Source organism: Ornithodoros turicata, chromosome 9 (assembly GCF_037126465.1).
Source record: "Ornithodoros turicata isolate Travis chromosome 9, ASM3712646v1, whole genome shotgun sequence".
Taxonomy (NCBI): Eukaryota; Metazoa; Arthropoda; class Arachnida; order Ixodida; family Argasidae; genus Ornithodoros; species Ornithodoros turicata.
The window spans coordinates 40,522,419-40,545,243 of record NC_088209.1 but is presented as its reverse complement, the minus strand read 5'-3'; the positions used below and the strand labels follow the sequence as shown (position 1 = coordinate 40,545,243).

At 46.0% G+C, this 22,825-nt stretch overlaps 2 protein-coding genes across 2 annotated transcripts; both read right to left on the bottom strand.

Annotated features, from left to right (window-relative positions):
• Nucleotides 1-861: 861 nt before the first annotated feature.
• On the bottom strand, nucleotides 862-11,941 carry LOC135368952 (caspase-3-like). Its single transcript, XM_064602520.1, has 6 exons — nucleotides 10,433-11,941; nucleotides 9,366-9,498; nucleotides 9,076-9,226; nucleotides 6,871-7,043; nucleotides 3,574-3,742; nucleotides 862-1,689 (listed from the first exon to the last, which is right to left on the bottom strand). Exons 1-6 carry the CDS (start codon nucleotides 10,447-10,449, stop codon nucleotides 1,445-1,447), a joined length of 888 nt encoding a protein of 295 aa, XP_064458590.1. The 5' UTR covers nucleotides 10,450-11,941; the 3' UTR covers nucleotides 862-1,444.
• Nucleotides 11,942-12,320: 379 nt separating this feature from the next.
• LOC135368951 (caspase-7-like) lies at nucleotides 12,321-20,856 on the bottom strand. The gene is made up of 8 exons (XM_064602519.1): nucleotides 20,760-20,856; nucleotides 19,544-19,586; nucleotides 17,657-17,683; nucleotides 17,490-17,589; nucleotides 15,494-15,641; nucleotides 14,964-15,142; nucleotides 14,787-14,892; nucleotides 12,321-12,701 (listed from the first exon to the last, which is right to left on the bottom strand). Exons 1-8 carry the CDS (start codon nucleotides 20,776-20,778, stop codon nucleotides 12,430-12,432), a joined length of 894 nt encoding a protein of 297 aa, XP_064458589.1. The 5' UTR covers nucleotides 20,779-20,856; the 3' UTR covers nucleotides 12,321-12,429.
• Between the last annotated feature and the right edge of the window lie 1,969 nt (nucleotides 20,857-22,825).

Sequence of the window (22,825 nt, the reverse complement as noted above, 5' to 3'; positions counted from 1 at the left end):
GACATTTTCCAGTTTGCCTGCCTTTTTTTTTTTTTCGATCTCATTTCATAATTGCCTCTTTTAATCTTGTAAGGCCCTATTTGTCTAGCTCTTCGAGGGCATATTTACGCACATAAAACTAAGAACGAGGGTGCGAACTACCGCTCTTTTCTTCTTCTTTTCTTTCTTCTCTCTTCTTTTTCTTTTCTCTCTCTCTCTCTTTGTTTCTTTATTTTTTTTGTGAGTGTGTGTGTGTGTCACACGGTTTACGCCGCCCGTGCAGCAAGGCGCGATTTTGGTAGAGCGTGGTGGAAGTGTCGTGCAAGTGTGCCATAATAGGTCCGTTCGCAATGATATGTATATTTATTATTATTATTATTATGCAAGGCGTTAAACTGTTTTCATTCCAGTAGATGGCGGCACGGACGCGACTGCCCCTGGTTTTGTTCAGTACTTAGCGCAGGAAGACATTCGGATAGAATTCAAATAAATTCAAATTCAAAAATATTTTATGCACACCATACATTAACACTGCTAAATATGGGACTGCTACGCCAGGCCTGCTAGAAGAGGGAATTAGGACACAAATCCTTTCTTAGCCGGTTTCCAAGCTTTCATGGCTGGCTGGAATACTGAAAACGTGGTTCCTTATAGTGTACCTTCAGCACAATGAGCGATGAAATATCAGCGTTAAAGGGGTGGTGCCATTCTGGGTTCGACCTCATGCGTGGAAGTATATTGGAGCTTGAATAGTATCATATTATTTAAACGAACGCCAAGCCCGTTTGTTTGTAAGCTCTATAGGAGAGAGGAAAAAAAATACGGACAACTGGAAAGTCGTCAAAGTAAATCATCTGTCGAGACTAGTCCAGAAAGGGTCAGTCTAGTTTATTCATTTATTAGTTTATAATAAACAGTGACGTTTATTCTGCAATGTCTGGTGCTGTGGTACGAGTAAGGATGTCACTATGCGGGCTAGAATTCCCATTCTAAATTGCCATAATATGACGTTCTGACAATGACGATGATAGTTCTTGTGCAATAACATCAGCCCGAAATATCTACCCAGTACAATGGAGACTTGTATTTACAGGTACGAAGGTATCATAACTATAATAATGACAACAACTTTATTCGAATGATGATGAATGAGAAGCTTCATCACCTGGGGCGATACTCTATACAGTGAACCCTCGTTATTATGACCATGGTCGTTCCCGAAAATGTTGGTCATAATGCGGAATTGTCATATTAACGGGGGGGATTTGCAGAGGTTTCACTGCATTGTTCCCCAGGAGTATGGTCGTAAAGTGCGTATGTCACATTATCGGGGGTCATATTAACGAGGGTTCACTGTAATCCATTGTTGGCGGTAGTGAGCTGAAATGGAATAGTGGGTCGTAATAATGAAAATTGTCCATAAATATAAAAATGTTAACAGCGCAGGAGCAACGAAACCTCGCGGCTATTGTGGCCACGTAAGAAACAGTTTCTTCGTTAAGGACGACTGGAAGCACAGCACTTGTTTCTTCTGGTCCCTGGACTCGTTCCTTGACTTGGATTCATACTCGAAGGCCATCTTCCGTGCCACAGCTATGAGCAAGGACACGAGGTCGCTGACGGCCGTCTGTGCTGTACACTGGCGGAGGACAAGGCACAGATACGTCACGAAGCAGGAGCCACTTACGTTGTTTCTGAAGGCGTAGTATCCTTTAAAAAAAAAGTGACACGGCACCTCATCAGTCAACACCACCTACCCAAGCAGCACAACATCTTGGCTCAATATTGGATCAATATTGGCAGAGTCGGCCGAATATTTGTGCGATATTCGACCAAGATTGGACCAGTATTATCAATATTCGACCAGGATTGAACCAATATTAAGCCAGTATTGTCAATACTGGTCCAGTATTGGACCAAGATTGGACTAATATTGTGCCAGTATTATCAATATTCGACCAAGATTCAACCAATGCTAAGCCATAATTGTAAATACTCGTCCAATATTTGACCAAGAATGAACCAATCTTGGGCCAGTATTATCAATATTCGACCAAGATTCAACCAATATTAAGCCAGTATTGTCAATACTGGTCCAATATTGGACCAAGATTGGACCAGTATTACACCAGTATTTTCAATACTGGCCCAATATTGGACCAAGATGTGACCAATCTTGGGCCAGTATTGCCAAGATTGGTCCAATATTGGGCCAAGATGTCGTGCTGCTTGGGTACAAACAAAATCTGATCGTTTAAACGACATGACATAACAACACCGGCAATTCTAGCTATGCTTTCCGTGGCCGTGACCACGGAGACAAGCCACATGAAGCCACTGGTAGTCAAAGGAAGCCTGCGTTTGAAATCGTCTGCGTCAATTGGTTCCCGTCCTGATTTCTTAGGTCTACATGCAAAAGAGCAACCAGCTCGCGTGGCTCAGTGGTTTGCGTGCTGGCCACGTCACGTCGAGACTGGGAGGTACCCGGGTTCGAATCCCGGTGCCGGCTGTGCTGTCTGGGGGTCTTTCCTGGTTTTTCCTCAGACGCTTTGAGACATATGTCGGCACAGTTCCCTTAGAAGTCGGCCCAGGACGCACACTCCCCGAGGGCGTTAGTCGTGACGTTGCAACTGCGAGGCCTTTCACCATTCACCACCACCACCAAACGAGCAAGAATCGAAGAGGGATTCCTCGACTCGGGATCACGGCGATTGCACGGGTGCCGGACATAAACACGTGCATCATGTGTGAGATCCAAGGTATCCTGTCCTCTTCTGGATCCTGAACATCAAATGCGCTCCTCCTGTGTTAGAAGCAGGTGTCCTACCCATTTCTCCAACCTGGAGATGTTTGAAAAAAAAACGCCGATAGGAAGAAAAAACGATTGCAACCAAAGCGTAGTCAAACGAAGGACAAACAAGAGGGGTTAAAAAAGTAAGACAGCCAGAGAGGGATTCCTGATTTCAGAGTCACGCCTATTCCAGGAGGAATCTCAAACACGCGTCTCCTGTGTGAGAGCCAGGTACCCTAGCCGCTACTCCAACCTGAAAACGTTCGGAAGAAATTATCGATAAAAAAAAGAGCAATTGATTGCAACCAAAGTGTAGTCAAAGGATGGACAACCTAGAGCTGAAATTCAGGTGTGAGACATCAAGCACGCGCCTCCTGGATGAGAGGCAGGTATTCAGGGCATTCTGTTTACCGCGCAAAATAAGTACCAGCATTTTGCCGTGATCTGCTACCCTGAGCACAGTTTCCTTTTCAGGTCATGCGTCTGCAACAATTGTCGAGGCGGACACTGGAGCACCTCCGTTCACAAAGAGATGTGCTTCGCAATTAGGAGTTCAGTGAACCCTCGTTATTATGACCATGGTCGTTCCCGAAAATTTTGGTCATAATGCGGAATTTTCATATTAAAGGGGGAGATTTGCAGATGTTTCACTGCATTGTTCCCCAGGAGTAAAGCGCGTATGTCAGATTATCGGGGGTCATATTAACGAGGGTTCACTGTACATGTACACGCACGCTAAGTCAGCCTGTACTTGTGTGACGACATGCTGCACACCCCCTATAGCCTTGTTGCTTAAGACGTACCTGGAGGAGCTGCAAACGCGAACAGGAAGTCTGGATAAGATGGAAGTCTGTAACTGAAGCCTTCGGTGACGGGTGTCGCCGTCTCTTCTCCAACAGCTTCTTTTCCAAACTCTCCATTGGTACATTTCTCTGGGAAGCTGACGCTCTGGGATTCTTTCGCCTGACAAGCCTGTAAAACGTTGAAGATGGGCCATTACTAGCGAGTTTTATTATAGGTCGGAACCAGATCACAATGGCACTTCCGAAAACGCATTAAGCCCATCGAGGTCGAAAGAAGTTACAATCATGTTTACAAGCGGTCCTACCGCTGATCACGGGCGCTGTCATGGTTATGGTCTCGAGGAGCGATCGAGGGGCCATGGTCTGGTCTACCGTATGTTGACTTTCGCTATAATCCTTTTCTAGGACGAGGCCAGAATTCAGTACGTTCGTCTGCCAAGCTGTCATATCTGGTTTGATGTATGGGTGGGCACCATTACGCACCGTCAGGTTCCAAGCTTCAGCACTGTCTGGTTGTAGGTAGCTTTCAGCCCTCAGTAATTCATGTAGGATTAAGTTACTAGGTACAGGTGTATGAGGGGAATTGCCTCAGCCGCCGATATTTCAAATAGACGCCGTTGTTCTTCTGAGCACCGTCCTCATCGCTGGCATTGTATTTAAAGGTTTAGGTATGACGTGTTAAAGGTTCATGCGAATTGTAGGTCAACAGCCCATAGGGAAAAAAGGTTCTGTTCAGGCGTTTACGGCAAAATTGAATGGCCGCTTTGTAGAGTGTGGAGGGGATTATGTGAATGAAGTCATCTTTGCTCCAGACCGGTTGAAGAAATGCGACGTGAACTTTGCATTCCTGTAACCAGCTGGGGCAAAGATGGCTTCATTCACATAGTCACATCCACACTCTAACAAAGCGGCCATTCGCTTAGGCCATAGAAGGCTGAACGTACCCTTGCTCCCTCTTGACTGCTGACCTCGCATGAACCTTTACCACGTCATAAGTAAACGCTTTAAATACATTGCCAATGATGAGGACGTGGTGAAGGACAGTCCCTGTTCGAAATATCAGCACCTCTCGCCCTGAGGCAATTCCCCTCATACTTTCTTACCGGTTCACTGGATTTCTACCCGTCTAGGTAGAGGTTTGTAAGGTAGCACAACGCAAGGGGGCAGTCCTTGTTCCGACTCCACAGCAGCGTCATTTTCTTATCGTGTGCGTTTGGCAATGACCTTTACTGTTTGTCCCGACTCCTGTAGCTGTGTATGCGCCCTCTCCTACAAACAGATAGTGGTTTCATATCTTCTTACCAGGTATCGCATGGGAGGCCAAGTCGCAGTTGCTAGTTCCAGCTCGTACTGTTCTGGTTTCCGTGTTTTATGCTCTTCCTTTTTTGAATGTGCACCGACTACGCAACTACAGCAACTCTTTTGCGGACGTGCTGTACGTAAGTACGATTTCGGTTCTATGTGGGGGGTCTTTCATGAATACGCATGCATGTTTAAAAGAGAGAACGCCCAAGCAGCATAATGTACTGAAAGTCGTGTGCAATGGGGGGTATGCGTCTTATCAATGTTCTTAGTTTCACAGGTCTGTTCAGGGCCTTTCACCTACCCAAGCAGCACAATGTACTGAAAGTCGAGTGCAATAGGGGTGGACGGGTAGGTGGAAGGCCTTGAACACACTCGTGACACCAAAGAACATTGATTAGAGACATACCGTCCACCCCTATTGCACTGGACTTTCAGTACATTGTGCTGCTTGGGCGGGAAGAATATTGATATGCATGTGTGCCATAGACAGTGTTGGCTGAAACGGAAGTCCTTTTAATTGCTCTGTAGTTTAGTATTCATTGGAGGACTAACTTCGACTTCGAAATACGGGGAAGATGTTAAACGTCATTCCCTTGGCAGAATGAGACGACACTATACGTTCGCGATATGATGAGATGACTATCGGCGAGTAACATCGTTATCTCATCCCACTTGCAGTATGCACAGCATGAAAGGGGGTTATGTGGTCGCGACTCCGCGCTGAAAGACTGTACGCGCTTTAGAAACATACGTTTTAAGTTAACTACAGTGGCGCGCAGAGTTGCCTCGAACAGCGGAGCGCGTGTCATCGGGCGCTGATAAGCTGGAAATGAGATTGGGATGGTCCACTATCCCGTTGAAGGGAGGGTCGGTACGCGCATCGGATGCGCTCGCCATACCGCACCGTTTATCAGACGCATCCGTTGTGCGTACCGACCCTCCCTTCAACGGGATAGTGGATCATCCCAATCTCGTTTTCAGCTTATCAGCGCCCGATGACACGCGCTCCGCTGTTCGAGGCTAATCTGCGCGCCACTGTACAACAGTGATGGGCAAAGTACCTCAAAACTCTACTTAAAGTAAAGTACCAAGTACATAGCACCTGTTATACTTAAAGTAAAGTACAAAGTCCTTGGCAAAGTACTTTAAAGTACTCATCAAGTACGTACATTACAAATTTAGATTGTATCGCTGGTCGTTGTAACGCCTGGTAGTGATAAAAGGTGAGGTAATTATGTTTCGACTGCTATCTTTAAAAAGCTTCTAACGAGCATGTTTGCCGAGTGCTAGCTACAAAAAATGGATAGCTTACAGCCGATTCATTAATATGAACTGAAAGAAGTCATTTTGCGACCAAGTTTTGCGTTTGTTTTGCCAATTGGATACTTGAGTACTTAAAATACAGTACAAAGTACACAAATTTAAATGTATTTTAAGTAAAGTACAAGTACTGAGAGATGTACTTAAAGTAGTACTTGAGTACTTGGTACTTCAAGTACTTCCCATTACAGACAACATGCCTGTTCTTTCTTCTGCTGTGTCAGAAAGCTTTCGCTATATCCTGCGATGCGAGAAGCATGCGTCTCACTAATATTCTATAATGTTTGAGCGAAGTTGCCACGTTCGTTTTGCTTTTGTTTACTTCTCATCTATTTATTTATGATACCCTCAGCTTTTTGGCACTTATTGCTATTGCGGTGCATTTCATTATTTTGTTTATTTCTCACAACTTACGTGAGAATGACGTGCCTATAACACAGTAATTCAAAATTTTATTGTCTGTGCACTCCAGTGACGAATCATTGAAGTGATTTCAATGTCGAAGATACCGCAAATATTGATTCGATTTGATTTTGAAAAAAAAAAAATAAGATGGAGATCTTGGAGATCTCGTCCTAGCGCCCCATTAGTAGTCTTGCGTATCGAATTGGCTGAAAACTTGGTGAGTATAGCCCCGTGGAGTTTTTTGAACCGCCAGTGCATACGATCTACCTGAACAAAGAAAATCTTGGGTTTCTTTTCGAGCGTGCTGTCAGCTGTGAAATGCTTGACGAAGTGCTTCAGTTCCAGTTCCCCGTCGGAGGTGTACACAGTTCCCATCTTTCCGTGAGACAATATCCAGCAGACGAAACAATCCGATTGGAGGTTCTCCGTTCGTCTGGATGCTGTGTTGAGAGCCACGCAAATAATGAACATTAGAAATCGTTACGAGAAGGAACCAAAGCGATGTTGACAGAAAGAAAAACCGGGGGAAAGCAACATAACGTTCTCTTCTTTGGTGTTCGTTTTTATTTTTATTTTTTTCCTGTCGCGTGTTGCTCCACAAATAACACGCGATCTTACACAAGAGCCATAATCCTTGCTGACGTCTAGAGATATATTTAGACGCATATATATATCTTGAAAAGTTGGAGTTGGATCGGACGGCTACGTAATTATAGTTGAAATAAATGGGAGACAGAAGACGAAAGTAGGGGAAGTAACACAAAAAGGGGTTTATTAAAACTTAAAAATTATAAAAGTTAGCGAGGAAGTCTACGTTACGGCGGAAGCTCCGCCTTCTTGTCGCTCTTTTGTCCCGAAGAAGGCGGAGCTTCCGCCGTAACGTAGACTTCCTCCCTAGCTTTTATAATTTTTAAGTTTTAATAAACCCCTTTTTGTGTTACTTCCCCTACTTTCGTCTTCTGTCTCCCATTTATTTCAACTATATATATATATAGACGTAGAGATATATTCCGTCTGTATGTACATCGGCTGGAACCACGTTCAGTCCTCCAAAGGCCCCGTAAGAGAAATGCAAAGCCGTTCATGGGGAGAGTTTGGCCATTCTGTGATCTCTTGCCTCCCGGAGATTGGTAGCCGCCGTGACGTCAGAGCCGTCACCCGCCCACTTGACCGTGATGACAGGCGAGCCGCCGCGGCGGCAGGGGGGGGGGGGGGGGGTGTACCTCTTCTCCAAAATGGCGGAATGAGAGATTTCAAGGTGGTAGCTCTGATCCAAAATTGTGCCACTTGCCTTGGCGCCGCCCATCGTGTGACGTAAAATGGCGCGCTTTGAGACAGGCTCCTCCCAATGGCCAAACTCTCCTAATAAATGGCTCTGGAGGAATGTTAAGAACGGCGCCACCCTGTGACGGTAGTGTGCAGTGCCCACAGTCCCCGAGCGCCGCTACCGTTCTTGTTTTATTCCGGCCTCCCACATGAAGAACATTGACACCGTCGTTGAGTGGAAGGTATATGTTTTTCTTTTTTTTTCAACCGAAGAAATTAAGAAGGAAGCAAAATGTCCTTCGATGTGAACCCAAAGCCTACTATACGACATTGATTTCTCAAGAGCTCAAACGTGCGAACGACAACGTTCACTATAGTCAGTAACTCGAGTTCGCTGTCCTTGGCCATCTTTGTCATCAAAAGCTATTGCGTTTGATGTGTCCTCCTCATCGAGAGTCGTGGGCGGAGGCTGTGTAGCTGGGACGGCGCGCATGCCAGCGGCAAGCCGCAGGCGGTTCCGCGCATCTCTATAATGCACGCGAGTAGCTACACTCTAAAAACAGAACTTCACCGCATATCACGCTGTGCGCAAACCATTGCCACGAATGATGCCACGAATGGAGTTACCGCTTGTGATTAGACGAGAGAGGGGGGCGTCCGCCTTTTTGGGGCAATTTCCATATATCCAAGTTGCCACAAAAAGGCGTGCGCTCACCCCTCTCTTCGAAATTGAAAGTAAACCCTGTCATTCGTGACAATGGTTTGCGCACAGCGTGCTATGCGGTGAAGTTCTGTTTTTAGAGTGTAGACCACGGCTCTTCGTTACGCTGATTCTACACTCTTAAAAATGAACTTCACCACATAACACGCTTCTAGCCAGCCATCATCCCGAATGACAACGTTCTCGCCCCTGATTGGCCCCAAAATAGGCTCCGCCTCCCTTTCTCAACAAATCAGAGGCGAGAACGTTGTCATTCGGGGTGATGGCTGGCTAGGAGCGTGCTATGTGGTGAAGTTCATTTTTAAGAGTGTACGCCATGCTGTGCTCGCTAAGTCACCGCAGCAGGTGGGGAGACGCCCTCAAGGTCACATCGTCTCCTGATTTTCCAGTAAATTGAATGCTTCTGATAAAGTACTTGGTCAGTTAAGCAGGTTTCGGAGAAGTCTTAAGTGTTATTTCGTTGGTCCTTTGAATCGGGTGGTTACCTTTGAACAGTGCGTCGTCGACGGTCGACGTCGTTGGATCTTGATGAAGCTGAACAACGAATCCGAGCATGCCGAACGTGTTTCGTATTTCATTGACGTCCACAGATGATCCGCTTCTGCTTGGCATTCCTTGGTTTCTTCCCGCGAAGTTCTGCGATTAAGGCCCGTCACTCGAAACAGATTCCAGAGTCCGCTTGTGCTCTCCATAATGTAAAAGCCGGAGACTACAGGCACACGCAGGGACGACACGACACTCAACTGTTTCTTACTCTCTCACTGTGTTCTCTTACCTCCACATTAAATATGATACATAACCCCCTTTGAGGATGGTTCATCTTGTAGTACAGGTTTCTCAGAGATAGTCCTCGCTTTTTTGAGATTCTAGAGGCGTCCTCCATGTCATCCGAAGTGTGAGCTGCCCGACTAACGGGAAGAAATTAAGGTGGATTAAGGTAAATATTATGATAAGGCGAAGGTGAAGACTATGACGAAGTAAGGATTCTGTAGCGAAACAATTACATTCAAGCGAACTAGAGCGACGGTCTCGTCCCAGACCAAATCTAAGCAAACGCTTTCTTATGACACGAAGAGTATCTAGAATACGTGCATGTTTAATTAATTAATTAATTAATTGTTTCGTCCTTCCAAGTCAGCCAACGATTGGAGATAAAACGTGTTGTGTATGGGTTTTACCATGTCACATAACGGTAATCAATCTGGGTCGCACGGCTTTGTGGCGGCTTACGTCACGGTTACGTCTGAGTAAAACCGAAACCAGATGTTAACGTGACCTTTCACTGTTTCTCTCTCTCTCTCAAAAACTGTACGACACTCTACTCTGCGAAATTTTGCGCTGGTCATCTTCGCTTTAACTTCGAATACAACCGTAATCTCTAATCTCAGAATCAGCGGCGAGCTCCAGGCTATCCTCCGTCAACAACAACGCATTTAATGATGATGATGATTGAGGAGTTCGTCAATTCGTTCTGACAACAATATCGCGAAAACATTTTTTTTTTCCTCGCAAAGACACACGTGTAAGATTTAAAACGGTCGGTGGTGGTGGTGGTGATAGGGCTTGCCGTTGTCGGCCTCACGTATGTGAGCAACGTCACGACTCACGCCCTGGGGGAATGTGCGTCCTGGGCCGACTTCTAAGGGAACTGTGCCGACATATGTCTGAAAGCGTCTGAGGAAAACCCAGGAAAAACCCCAGACAGCACAGCCGGCACCGGGATTCGAACCCGGGTACCTCCCAGTCTCGACGTGACATGGCCAGCACGCTAACCACTGAGCCACGGGAGGTGGCAGCACATAAAGAGGTAGAAACGGCAAAGCACGACCAATACGTTCCTACCTTTCGTCGTCTTCCATTTCCACCAGAAATTGGTTGCTATGACTGCTATAAAGGCCCTATAAGGTTGTTGCTAGCTGTTTTGAAGTCTGCGCGATCTTCTTCGAAAACAAATGCGGCATGTCTCCTGGTGCACGAGCGAGACATCGCCTGCGTGTTTAATGTGAAGCCCTAAGAAGTAGCGTCAGTGTTTGTTTAACGATAAGGGAAGATAACACGTACGTTTCACGTCCTGCCCGGTACGATTGTTGTCACGGTGACGTTACGGCGCCATCTTCTTAGTGGAGACACTGGAGTATTCGTCGCCCTCCCATGGACAGCAGGGCTGCGCGGTCGCGGCCGTTTGCGCATTTTGTATCAGCACATTTTTTTAGCAACTGGGAAATCTAGTGCAATAGCTGTCAGACATATTTCTCTCCAGCGGGCGTCTTGTTGCAACGCTACGCAGGAGCGTCCGACGCGTTCCCTATCATACGGGCAGTCTCCGGTTGTCATTGAGCTCAATTGCCAATTGCTCAATTGGCGCCATGTGCACGTTCAGTGGCCATTGATTTCAACGACCATTGAGGACTGCCAATGTAGCAGACCTATCATATTTTCCGAATACCATTTCCTTGAGGATCTTTGAGAATACCCCTTTTGGATGCGACTGAGCGATGTCACTGTCGTCAGTGGCTGTTGCACCCTTCATATTCCGCACCTTCTGGATGCGGGGATCGCGGAAAAGAGGAAAGCGTATCGGATTATGTGTAGTGCTTACGATGTAGCTCTTTCGTAACTTTGCTTATAGCTCTCCACCGATGTATAGTCTTGTCGAGCGAATGACCTGCTTCGTTATACCGACCATGTCATAACCTGCAGCTCCTATGCAAAGTCCCGTCCGAATGATGCCCTGGGGTCCCTACGCATTGGCCCGCTGCAGAGTTAAAGTGTAGCAGAGTCCCACTGGATCTCCATCATGACTGGACGGCTGAAACTCCAATTTGGAACAGCAGACGCCGGTACATTGCCGTAGCAGACGAAAGTAACCGGTGTAGTTCTTACCAGAGCATCGTAGTAGGGTGATCGTGCTGATTTTTGGCTTTCACAAGAATCTTGTGTGAGAACGCGCGCAGTGCTTGTACAACAATCCTAACAATGAGTCAGCCCCGTCCTGCTCTGTTTTGTTCCGAGTCGTCCTGGCTTCCTTTCCTACTCCTCGGCCTCAAGGAGATGCTCCCTTCCTTACGTAGCATATACTGGGTGTTCCAATTAAATCTCCGGGCTAAATAATTCGCGAACGGGTGCACCAAACGACGAACTTTCTTTTTTACAAGTATCTGTCCGATACCACCTACAAGCTGCGCACCGTGTGAATGGGTGAGAGGCGCTCATTATTTAAATAAAAATTCAAATGAGTTTCGTAAAGAAACATAGAACTTCTAAAGCAGGGTGCTGTCGGCATTAAACAGGGTGCTACCCCTTCTGTGACCTTAAGTAGACACCTTTTAGAGAAAAATTTGCCACCGAAGCGGGTCATTTGTTGCTGTGACTAATTGGTTTTGGTTTACATATTTTTGTTGCGGCTGGTCGCAGTGAAGCGCAAAAGGACGCTCTTCTACTCCCTTATCCACCAATGAATGATGTTCTTACACCAATGAATTACGTCCTCTTGCGCTTCACCGCTACCAGCCGCGATGAAATATGTAAACCGAAACCAATTAATTACAGCAACAAATGAACCCCTAGTAGTACTCGTGTAACGCGCATAAACATTAGTATTATGTATTATAATACCACAGAATCAAAATATTACATATTAGTGATATAATACTGACTTCTAGGAAGTACAAAACATTAGTATTACTGTCCACCCCTGGGTGCAAGGAATTACTGCATTCGATCCCGTGAATGTATACCAGATACACGCGTCGCTTTATTGCGAGTACCCAAAGCGTACAAGAGAGTGGGGCAAAGAAGTTTCTGCTAAAGGTAGCGGACAACATGCCCGAGGTACCACACTATATGATTCTCCTGCTTCCAGTTGACCTTTTAGAAAAGACCACCTTCTTAGTCAGGGTAGTAATGTAGCAGCACGTTTGCTTTTTCTCGTGAAGCTTTTCTTTGGTGGGAACGTAGGATTCGAATTTGAACGAGATGTATCGATTCACGCCAATCACCAGCGTTTCCAGATCAGGAGATGTGCCTTCGGCTGTGATGCTGTCATCCAATACCTTACACAGCGTTTGGATGAAGTAGGATCCAGTCCTTGGGTTCCTCCATGAATAGTAGCCTGAAAGATAGACGGAGGAAGACATGTACATGCTTGGATGTTGGAAGGCGCATGGTTTTTATAGGATTTTGTAACGCCTCTGTGATGTCAGTTGTGCTAAATACTGGAATAACCTCGGTGCTTCCAGGACTGCCCATGTGTCACGTGTACAGTAAAAATCGCTACGTTACGAAATGGACACTCGAGCGCTTGTCTTATTGTGGCTCGCTGAAGCCCACGGCCAAGATCACTTTTTGTTGCGTTGGAAGGCTTTTTCTGGAAAGGCAAGTCTAAAACCCGGAAAGTCTACCTGACGGATGTTTACCTCGGCAGTTTCTGGGAAACACTCCCCCCCCGCACACACACACGTGTGAAAGAAGTACTTCTAAAATAGAAGAATTTTTTTCGTAGGTTTCATATCGTTGCCGGTTAGTGTAGTATTTAAGACGCCCGCAGTAATTTATAATTTCTCAGTAGTATAGTCTCGTGACAAGCCATCTCCTAACAGGACAAGTCCGAGGTCCACAGATCTTACGTCTGTGACTGGCTTAGGCTGGTGCTTAAGTCAAAACGTATAGTGCACCTGCATTCTTCCAAAATCCAAACTGCCACTCTCTACCGTCATACTTGTACGCTCATGTTTCGGATGCGCTCGTGCGAGACGATGTACGTAGAACACGTCTGTCTGTTTCTGTCTGTTTGTCGGTCTTCCTGTCGGTCAGTCGATCTGTCTGTATGTTGGTCAGTCGTTCGGTCTCTGTCGGTCGGTCGATCTGTCTGTATGTTGGTCAGTCGTTCAGTCTCTGTCGGTCGGTCGGTCTCTCTGTCTTTCTGTCTGTGGGTCGGTCGTTTAATCGGTCTGCCTGTCGGTCTGTTGGTCGGCCTACGTCCGTCGGCCGGTTTAATTCTGTGTGAGCGCCGCGAAGCAACTGTGACAACATTTTCGTGTTCTATAAACAAACATTTAAAACAGTATCGTAAACGAGTCATTTGTTTAGGCTAGTTTCCCCGTTTGTCAGGCGCCCGCCATTTCCTCGTGCACCCCACTCACAATGTTCAGACTAATTATCTGGTGGCGGAGATAAAGCTGTAAGGGGCATATGTGTGTGTGGTCTGTGTATATATGAGGTGGTGAAACCTCACCGAGACAGAGGTACAACTGCACCTATAAAGGGGAGATAAGAGGGTAATGTGATTGGAGGTAAATGAACTGAAGTAGTTTAAGGTAATTAAGAGAAAGAGGTAAGAGTAATTAAAAGGAGTTAAAGGCAATTAAAGCAAGAAAGTTGAGCTTAAAGGTAATTAATCTAAGACACATGTAATTAAGAGAAAGTGAAATTACCGAAGGAAACAGCAGGCTAACGGAGGTAATTAAATATAATTGAAGGGAGTTAACATCAAAGGGAAATTGAGAGTAACTAAAGCAAGTAAACGTAATTAAAGGTACGTACATGAAATTGAAGATTACCTCAGGTAACCTGCGACTACATTCCGTAAAAGATAATTAAAGGGTAATTGAAAGTAATTGAGGCCAATTAAATCGACCAACATATAGTAATTGAAACTGTCAAACGGGAAGTCAAGTAAGACGGGAAGTGGACAACCGTAAGTCGGGTTAAGACCGGAAAAGGCACTTAATGCTAATGCATTTCTCTCTGATTTACCTCAAAATCACCACTGAATTTTTTATTTTTTTTTGACAACTATGAAGGAGGAGGAGGAGTGTCGTTGGGAGGAACCCGAGAGGTCTGCCTGCCTGATTAGGCGGCATGTTTCTCGGGAAGGGAAAGGTGGTGGAGAGGAGGAGAGGAAAGGGTGAAGTGGAAGACCGAGCGGAATCCGCTCGGGGGGAGGATAGCTGCGTCCATGGGCCGACTTCAGGGAAACTGTGCCGGCATACGCCTATTACACATCTGAGGGAAACCCAGGAAAAACCCTAGACGGCACAGCCGGCCCGCGGATTCGAACCGCGGACCTCCCAGTCTCCAAGCGCACGCGTTACCGCTGCGCCACCGGAGCTGGTGACAACTATGAAGACTTTACAGGTGTTGGCCTTTCCGAAGGAAACTCTAACGATATGGTTTGAGAGAGAAATCGCAACGATACCTGGCGGCGTGGAAAAGGCGAAAAATATATCAGGATGCGACGGTATATCGTAGCTCCATTCCCCGTCAATGGCTGCATTGTAATCTCCACCGACTTCTTGACACGCCTGCACGAGAAGCAGCGCACAATATGAACGAGTTGACGGCTACCACAAAATCCGTCCAGCGAGAAGCTGACCTGAACGAAAAATATCTTGGGCTTCCCCTGAAGATGCTTGGCCACCGATGAAGTGAAGGGTCGGCTCAGTGCCTGTAACTTGATGCAGTCGTCAGAGGCGTAAATCTTTCCCAACTGGCCATGACTTAGTACGAAACAGACGAAACAGTCCACTTCGGCTCCAGTGTTCTCCATTGCCTCTGCAAGGAATGAGTCATATCCGTGCTCAATGGCTTGAGAAAACTACACAATACGCAGATCGTTATTTGTCTCCTCTGCAAGTATTTTTGTAACGATAATGAGAAGAAAAGCACTTTGCAAGGCCCAATATACAAAGCGAAGGCTTTGGCAGCTTTTGGCGGTGCGTTTAGGAACGAGCTGACAGATAACGAAGATCAACGTTCTTAAAAGCGCGATACAAAGCTGCGGTAGAGGAAGCGTTGTTGTTGTTGTCCAGACTGTTAGGTACCTACAGCACAATGTTTATGCAAACGGGCTGGTCCCACGATACAGCGTATATACTCTAGTGCACAAGAGCACAAATTGCTCACCATCCCACAACATATCCTCCATGTCTCTTGCTTTGCGATTGGTATGGACTTCGACTTCGAATCCAAGTTGGTAAAACACGCGTTTGATCTCTCTCACGTCCACGTCTGTTCCTTCACGTTGGCCGGGAGCCTGGTGACCGTGGAAGCTCTTGAATACAGAAAATATGCGCCATTAGCCAATGCACCATTAAACTGAAGATTCTTCGTCATCATCATCATCATTGCCTCCATGCGGCGTTAAAGGGGCACTAAAGTACCCACCACGGGTTCACTTCAAATTTCTTTACACGCTATGCTAATTTCGCACTTGTCGTCGCAATTCAAAAGTTTGATTTCGTTATATGAAGTTACAATGAGAATTTTACCGGCCTCCTTCTTGTCTCAGCACTAACGCAGTGAAAGTCGCTTCAGCTCGTGCATCGGGTATACATAGGGTGTTTGCAGTCTGTGCTGCCCGTGTACGCGTGTGCCACACCGTGGGACACTTCCAGCGAAAAACTGCGACTTACGAAGCGGACTGGTGTCGCTGTCCGAAGGACGGGAAGATAATTGTTGTCACTATAAACATTTGTGTTTGACTGATTACTGTTGTGAGCTACAATTCACTAAATGGGTATCGAAAAAAAAATCAGTGTACTCTTTGGCAAACTGCCAAGAGCGTACGAAACGCGATAGCATTGCAGTAGACGAAGGACAACGCCTGCACCGTGACCGTACATGATTTGCGTGCAACAGCAAACTCGACCACAGGCTGCCCTGGGCCTCGTCCAGAGACACCGGAAACACGTTCACTTCTCGTGGAAGTCACTGTACTCCTTGGTGAGCATTCCTGAAGATAAAGTCGGGTGTAATTGCGGCACGCTTTGCCGCACGCGGCGCCGCGTGCCGCTTACGTTCCTCATTTTCGGTCACCCCATCTGCATTTCCTGGTGCAGCACACTCGGTACGTCTGCGAACTCTATACGTATTGCGCGAATGCACCGTCGCACACCACCTACGTTCAGAGCTGTATATCAAAAAAGAGACACTGGCCATTGGGAGGGGTCACAAACAGAGGCTCTACCTGTCAATCACAGTTTTGCTCCACTGATTGGTTTGCTTATATCAGTGGGGTCGCCATGACACGTCACTGCCACCCAATATGGCGACGAAAACAAACACAGTGAAGCGAGGATTTCGTGACAAAATTTTTTCACAGACTACTCTGACCGGTCCAATCACGCTTTTTGTCTTCGCAAGCTTATCTGATCGCAGCCATCAGTTACCGATAATCACCGACATCGGATGTTCTGTGCTGTTCCCTGTGTTGTCCTTTCCTCCTCCCCATATTTTAGGCGGGGCAACTTGAACGAGCGCGCCTTGCTGAGCGACGGTTTTTCGCGCAGTTTTTACATGTGTTCGGGTGTCAAATTTTTGTGGAAAGATCGTGAAAGATCCCGTAATTGTGACTGAAATGGGGTGTTGTGGCCACGGGCTTTCTAATTAGCACAAAAAAAAGTTACATTTCCTTGGGAATTTTTTTAGTTCAGTTAAGCTGATTAGACAAATTAATTAGGTACACTGATGGAAACTGCCTGTTTGGGCAGCAAAAACCTTCACAAGTATGATGCAGAAGGTTTCTAATTTTTATCTCAAGTACATTTCTTAATAATTAGGGCTCACTCTTGAGTGAAACAGCCTGTACACCACCAGCTCATTTGCTTCCACCAACAAACACGTTTTGGAGTAGTCATTCCTGAATGGGTCTGGACTAACAGCTCCATATTTTTCTTTCATTTCCAATCCAATCCAATCGTTTGCTTCCTAACTATTCCATCAGTATCGGACTTTCATTTGAGACCAAGTTGTTTTTGCATTTTATTGGCCCTTTAACTTGCTTTAGAACACAAACTATCCCATACCAGGAGGGAGCTAAGCAGGCAGTGGTCATCTGGCATTTGTCAAATACATAACGCGCTTGATTGCGTGCACCACACCTGCGAACAATTCAGCTCACCTCGAAGTTAAATATCAAGCAGCGGCCTCTGCGTGCGTGGTTCATCATGTACCTCATGGAATCCGGAATATGCATTGCATCAACTCGGTATGAAGATTCGCTGAAACGAAACGTTGCATGATAAACATAATATTATCTGCTATAATACTGTTACGGGTGATGATTACCTTCGCTGTGGCGGCGGCGGCCCACATCTGGAAGAACAAAAAAGAATGGTGGAACGAAATTGTACTGATTACGGTGAACAGTCGGTTTGTGTGTACTACTTAGCCCCTGCAACACCGAATATCCTCTGGATGTACAAATAAAGTCCTAACGAATTCGTACGTCCAATGGATATCCCTCAGATATCCGTCGGACGTACGAATCCGTTAGGACATTATTCGTACAATGTTTTTTATTATTTGTACAATTATTCCTACAATGTATTATTCGAATAATGTCCTAACTAATTCGTACGTCCGATGGATGTCCGTCGGATATCCGTCGAACGTTCGAATGCGTTAGGACATTATTCGTACAGTGTTATTTATTATTAGTCCAATTATTCGTACAATGTATTATTCGAATAATGTCCTAACTAATTCGTACGTCCGATGGATATCCGTCGGACGTACGAATGCGTTAGGACATTATTCGTACATCCAGAGGATATCCGGTCTTGTTGGCGGAACATTACCGCAGTTTCCGCTTCAGGCTCCCTCCCTATAGTTCTCTATGATTTTGTTTTGCTAATGCGGTGCACCCGTTATGCATACTACAGTTGTTCATGGGCACCATGAAAATAAAAACTGTGGTGCTACGAGCCACGCCAGATAAGGCTGGTGTGCCGGTCTTTTCTCTGACGCCGACAGCTATTACTATATTACTACTATACTACTATTACTATACTTAAATAACTATACTATACTACTATACTAACTATTACCATACTAACTATTAATAGTTGTAGACGAAAAGATTACGGATATCATAGTTGACGGAATTAACGAGGAACTTACGGATGACATTTTATATTTTTGTTCATCTGCGTAGTCAATACAATCATTGAAGTGTTTGGGGAATACTGATGTAGCTAATACTCAGGAGGAACAGACATGTACAAAATACCGGGCAAGTAAAAATATTTAAAAGAAGATACTAAATACGTACTCCACGTAAAAAGTATTTAAAATAACCTACAATATACTCAAAACTGAAAGTAATTTCAGTAGAGTACTAAATGCTGTGAAGGAAGTATTTTAGTATTAGCAGTAAGTGAAACGCGTATCCTGAACGTTGGTGAACTCAAGTAAGCTTCGGTGATATGTTCTGACCCAAATGTTCGTAATCTCTCTTGTATGTCAGCTCAGGTCTTTCAACCTCTGGCGCGTGTTGATTACTTTGGTGACCGAGGAAATAAATGTCCGGACACTCTTTTACCTAATCTCACTGGGATTCACCTGGCAGTGTGAATAGGAACCGTTTTCTGACGAAAGGCTGAGGCCTATTAGGAAGCAAGGCCAAGCATGGGACCAGCTTATTGTACAAGAGGAATTCGCGACAGGTAGAGCAAAGGACCTGTACGGAGGCGATGCCCCCTATAATCGAAGTATGGGAGCTGCTATGATCGATAAGGTGAATACGGCCACGGCCTTTCAACGCGTGAACGCCAGTCGGCTTCGGCATCCCTGGTATCCAATCCAATCCATGTCGTGATTTCTTCTGTGCCAAGTGCGTTTGTTTTGTCTTCTATCATCGTGTGTTGATTGCTTCCTGTTCCGTAAGGAACGGGTATTGTACTGCGTAAACCCTGTGCTGAGATGGGAGAGAATGGCGCATGGAGCTTGTAGGTGAGACACCGTTCGTAACATGTTAGGCCTACCGTATCCACCATGCCGGCTCACTCGTTGAGGTGCCCCTCATCGCTGGCTTCGTTTCAAGTTACTACGAGAATTCTATGTTTCCCTTCTTGCGAGTCCCATGACGAATCAGGATGTATTGTGTCACAGCCGAGTGTGACTTCCTTAGCTAGTCCCCATGTGTGAAACAGTAGCCTGTTCTTGCGGACTTACGGTCTGGCACCAGTCGTTGAAGTACCGTCCGAGTCTACGAGTGCTAAGTTCGGGAAGAAAATGAAGAGGTTATTCAGGGAGTGTTCCATTCACAACATCAGCATTGCACATAGCAGGCAGACAGAGGACAGTACAGAGCTCAAATTGGGGCGGAATTTCATGTAAGCAAATAAACATATTTGCCTTTTGTTAACTGGTGCGCTGCGGTGTTCTCTGGGGAAGCGGCTGTGGTCAGACAGGTCGGTGCGTAATTTTGAGGCGGAATTTACCGTACAGGTTCCAGTGCGGCTATAAAACCACCACGATAGAGAGAGAGAGCGCTTTCAGGTGTCACGCCGTGGGCGTCCCGCCGCCACGCACGCCGGCGCAAGCAGTCTTCGGCGCAGGAACTTCTCCAGTTCAAGCGTAAGCGTGTCAGTGTACGTGCCAGACTCCACACCAACGCAGAGCGCGTTTGTCCAAAATAGGACAGGCTAAGCGGGCGATGCAAGACAGATTCAAGACACAGACTGCAGCGAGCTATATGCAGCCCGCCTGCACATCTGAACCCCAACTCCATTAGAATGTGCTTACCAGCATCTACGTTAACTGTCCTCCCCTTCCCCTCCATCCCACTGCCCTCTCCCCTAGCAATATTCCGCCAGGCTAAGCAGAAGCAGGCAGACCGCTCGTCTGTCCACCGTTACCCCCCCCCTACCACCTTTAGCGGGCGAGAGTGTCTTACAAAAACGGTAAAGAGCATCAACTTCATCTGCGATACAATGGGGCGTCGCGCTATACAAACAAGAAAACAAACTACATAGTTTTTATATGTCTTCGTTTCTTAGCTCTCTCAAGAACCTCGTTGCTACTACCTCCTTATCAGCGCTTGAGTACACGCAAGTGGATTTTGACGTCTATTGCGCACATTTATGTGGTTTATATTGCGCTGATCCTGGCCAGTAGGACAACTTGGAACAACATAGCCCTTTTTCAACTGGACCTTCCTCCTCCTCCTCCTCTAAGTCACTCAACAGCCACACAGCCGTATTCACAGATGAATACACCTAAGCAGGACGACGGTTCCAATGAGTATCAATATGCGTTTCGCAGATATGAGGTCCATATAATATTTTAGAGGCCTCCGTCCGGCTTACGCCTTAACGCGTGGATGCTGTGTACAACATGAATAGTGGACTGTAAAGAGTTTTATATTTACATAACTCGTGTCACTTACCGTCTCGTTGGTCCGCCATAGTTGAAGCTTGCTCTTTGATATCTCCACTCGGCCTTTACCCGCCGCCACTTATCTGTTCCAAGGGTACGTACGTTATCATGCCTGTATTGTCGGAGCGCGTACAGGCAAGCTAGAGTCAATAAGTCAGGCTTACGCTAGTGTTACCCTGCAGTAGGCAATACATTATCATACATTTTTTTGTGTGTGTCGCGAAAGCGTACATGTGAGTCTACTGCGAGGCAATTTTTTTTCACGAAGACAACAGGTCGAGTTTTATGTACCGTTGCCCCTTACAAAAAGAAAAATGAAAAAAAAAGTCTATATTCTATACAAATGCTACACAACAATGTGGGCAGAGTGGGTTGAATTTCTAGACAAATTCTACGTAACTCTTAATTATTTTCAACATAATTCCTTTGAATATTTCGTGACCATTGTGTAACGGCAGCTGGTAGACAAAGCTATATATGTATACATATTGGGTAGGCTTCGATTAGAAAATGTGCAAAAAAAGGTCTTCCTAATTCCTTTTGTGAAATTTGCTAGGTCGTAGAGAAATTGTCTCCAGGGCTGTGTTTCACAAAAGAGAAAAAAAAGAATTTGTGGATTCCATAGAAAATAGTACACAGAAATACACGCAAAGTGGGCTGGATTTCTATACAAATGCTGTGCACTCCCTATCTGCGTTCAACATAATTCCTTTTAATAGTTGGTGACGAATATTATACGTGATTATACAGTTGTAAACTCTCTGCGTTATCGAGGGGCCCTCCTCAAATATATGTCGGAGGGGGGGGGGGAATTTATCGGCAGAAAAAAGAAAAAGAAGGGGGAAAGGTCAGCCATGCAGCGCCCCGGCTTGCTATTCCCTAAACACAAAAAAAGGGAAAGGAAAAATATAAACAAGAAAGAAAAAGAAGTAACAAAAAGACAATTAAATGATACTATCATTAGTGGATGTACGGTATAGAAAAGGGGAAAGCCACTTTCGTCCGTGTCTCAGCGAGGCATCGGTAACAGCGACACCTGTGGACGCTGCAGTGCAAGCCAGACGCTGTATATACAAAGGGAAAGCAGCCGAAGCTCTTTGACTGCAGGTGGAGTGTTTACGAGTATTCGATCGTGCACTCGGGAACTCAGGACCTTCGAGCGAGCCGAGAAACAGTACTTAATTCATCGAGGCTCGTACCCCACTCTCAATGAGTCCCCAACTGTGTGCGCAAAAGAAAGATTGAGGTTTTGGACGGTCGATATGGTGCCGTGAGCACTTCTGGAGAAGCGGGAGCGGAATGAACTGGAGGCCAAACACAGCTGTAACCTTCGTAATGCAACAAATTTACTTAATCAAAACAATTGTCAGATACTACAGAGGTATTCTATAAAACAACACTATATGAGTAGGAGTGTAATCGAGACAATAGGTAGAAGGGCAGTTATTCAATGGTCACTGAACTTTTAAACACGGAGTCATGGGTTGAGGGTATTATACATCAGATCTGTCAGAACAGGATTGAAATAGCTTAGCGGTGTCGGCGGTGGAGTCCAGAGTCCGAAGTAATGCGTCTCGGGCGGAGCCAGCTGACGAGGTGATGCTCGGTGTCGGGGATTAGCGGTGACCACATACACACAACACTTGGCACACTCGATCTTTGGTGACTGTCCTAGTCCCACACTCCGTCGACCCCATCTCGACACACAACAGTTCACTTGCACTGCTGCTTTCCAACTCCCCCGTTGTCTGTGATGTCCTCCCATACTTTTCCTTTTTCCCGCGTTTTTGCATTCTCAGAAGCATTGCCATCAATATATATACGGGCCGCTCGCTAAGAAGCGGAGCATCCCCAAAACCAATTAACGTGAGCGCCATAAACGACAGTCTGCGGTTACAGCTGCGCTGCGTTACTCTATGTCCGACTTTCGGCAGAGGCCAGACCTGTAAACGGGCATTGCTATCAAAAGAGAATCCAATTGCTCGGACCCAGCGTATTCGCGGTCCCCTCTTTTTAGTGTGAAGAACATATGAGCTTTGTGACACATACACACACCACCACCACCACCACCACCAC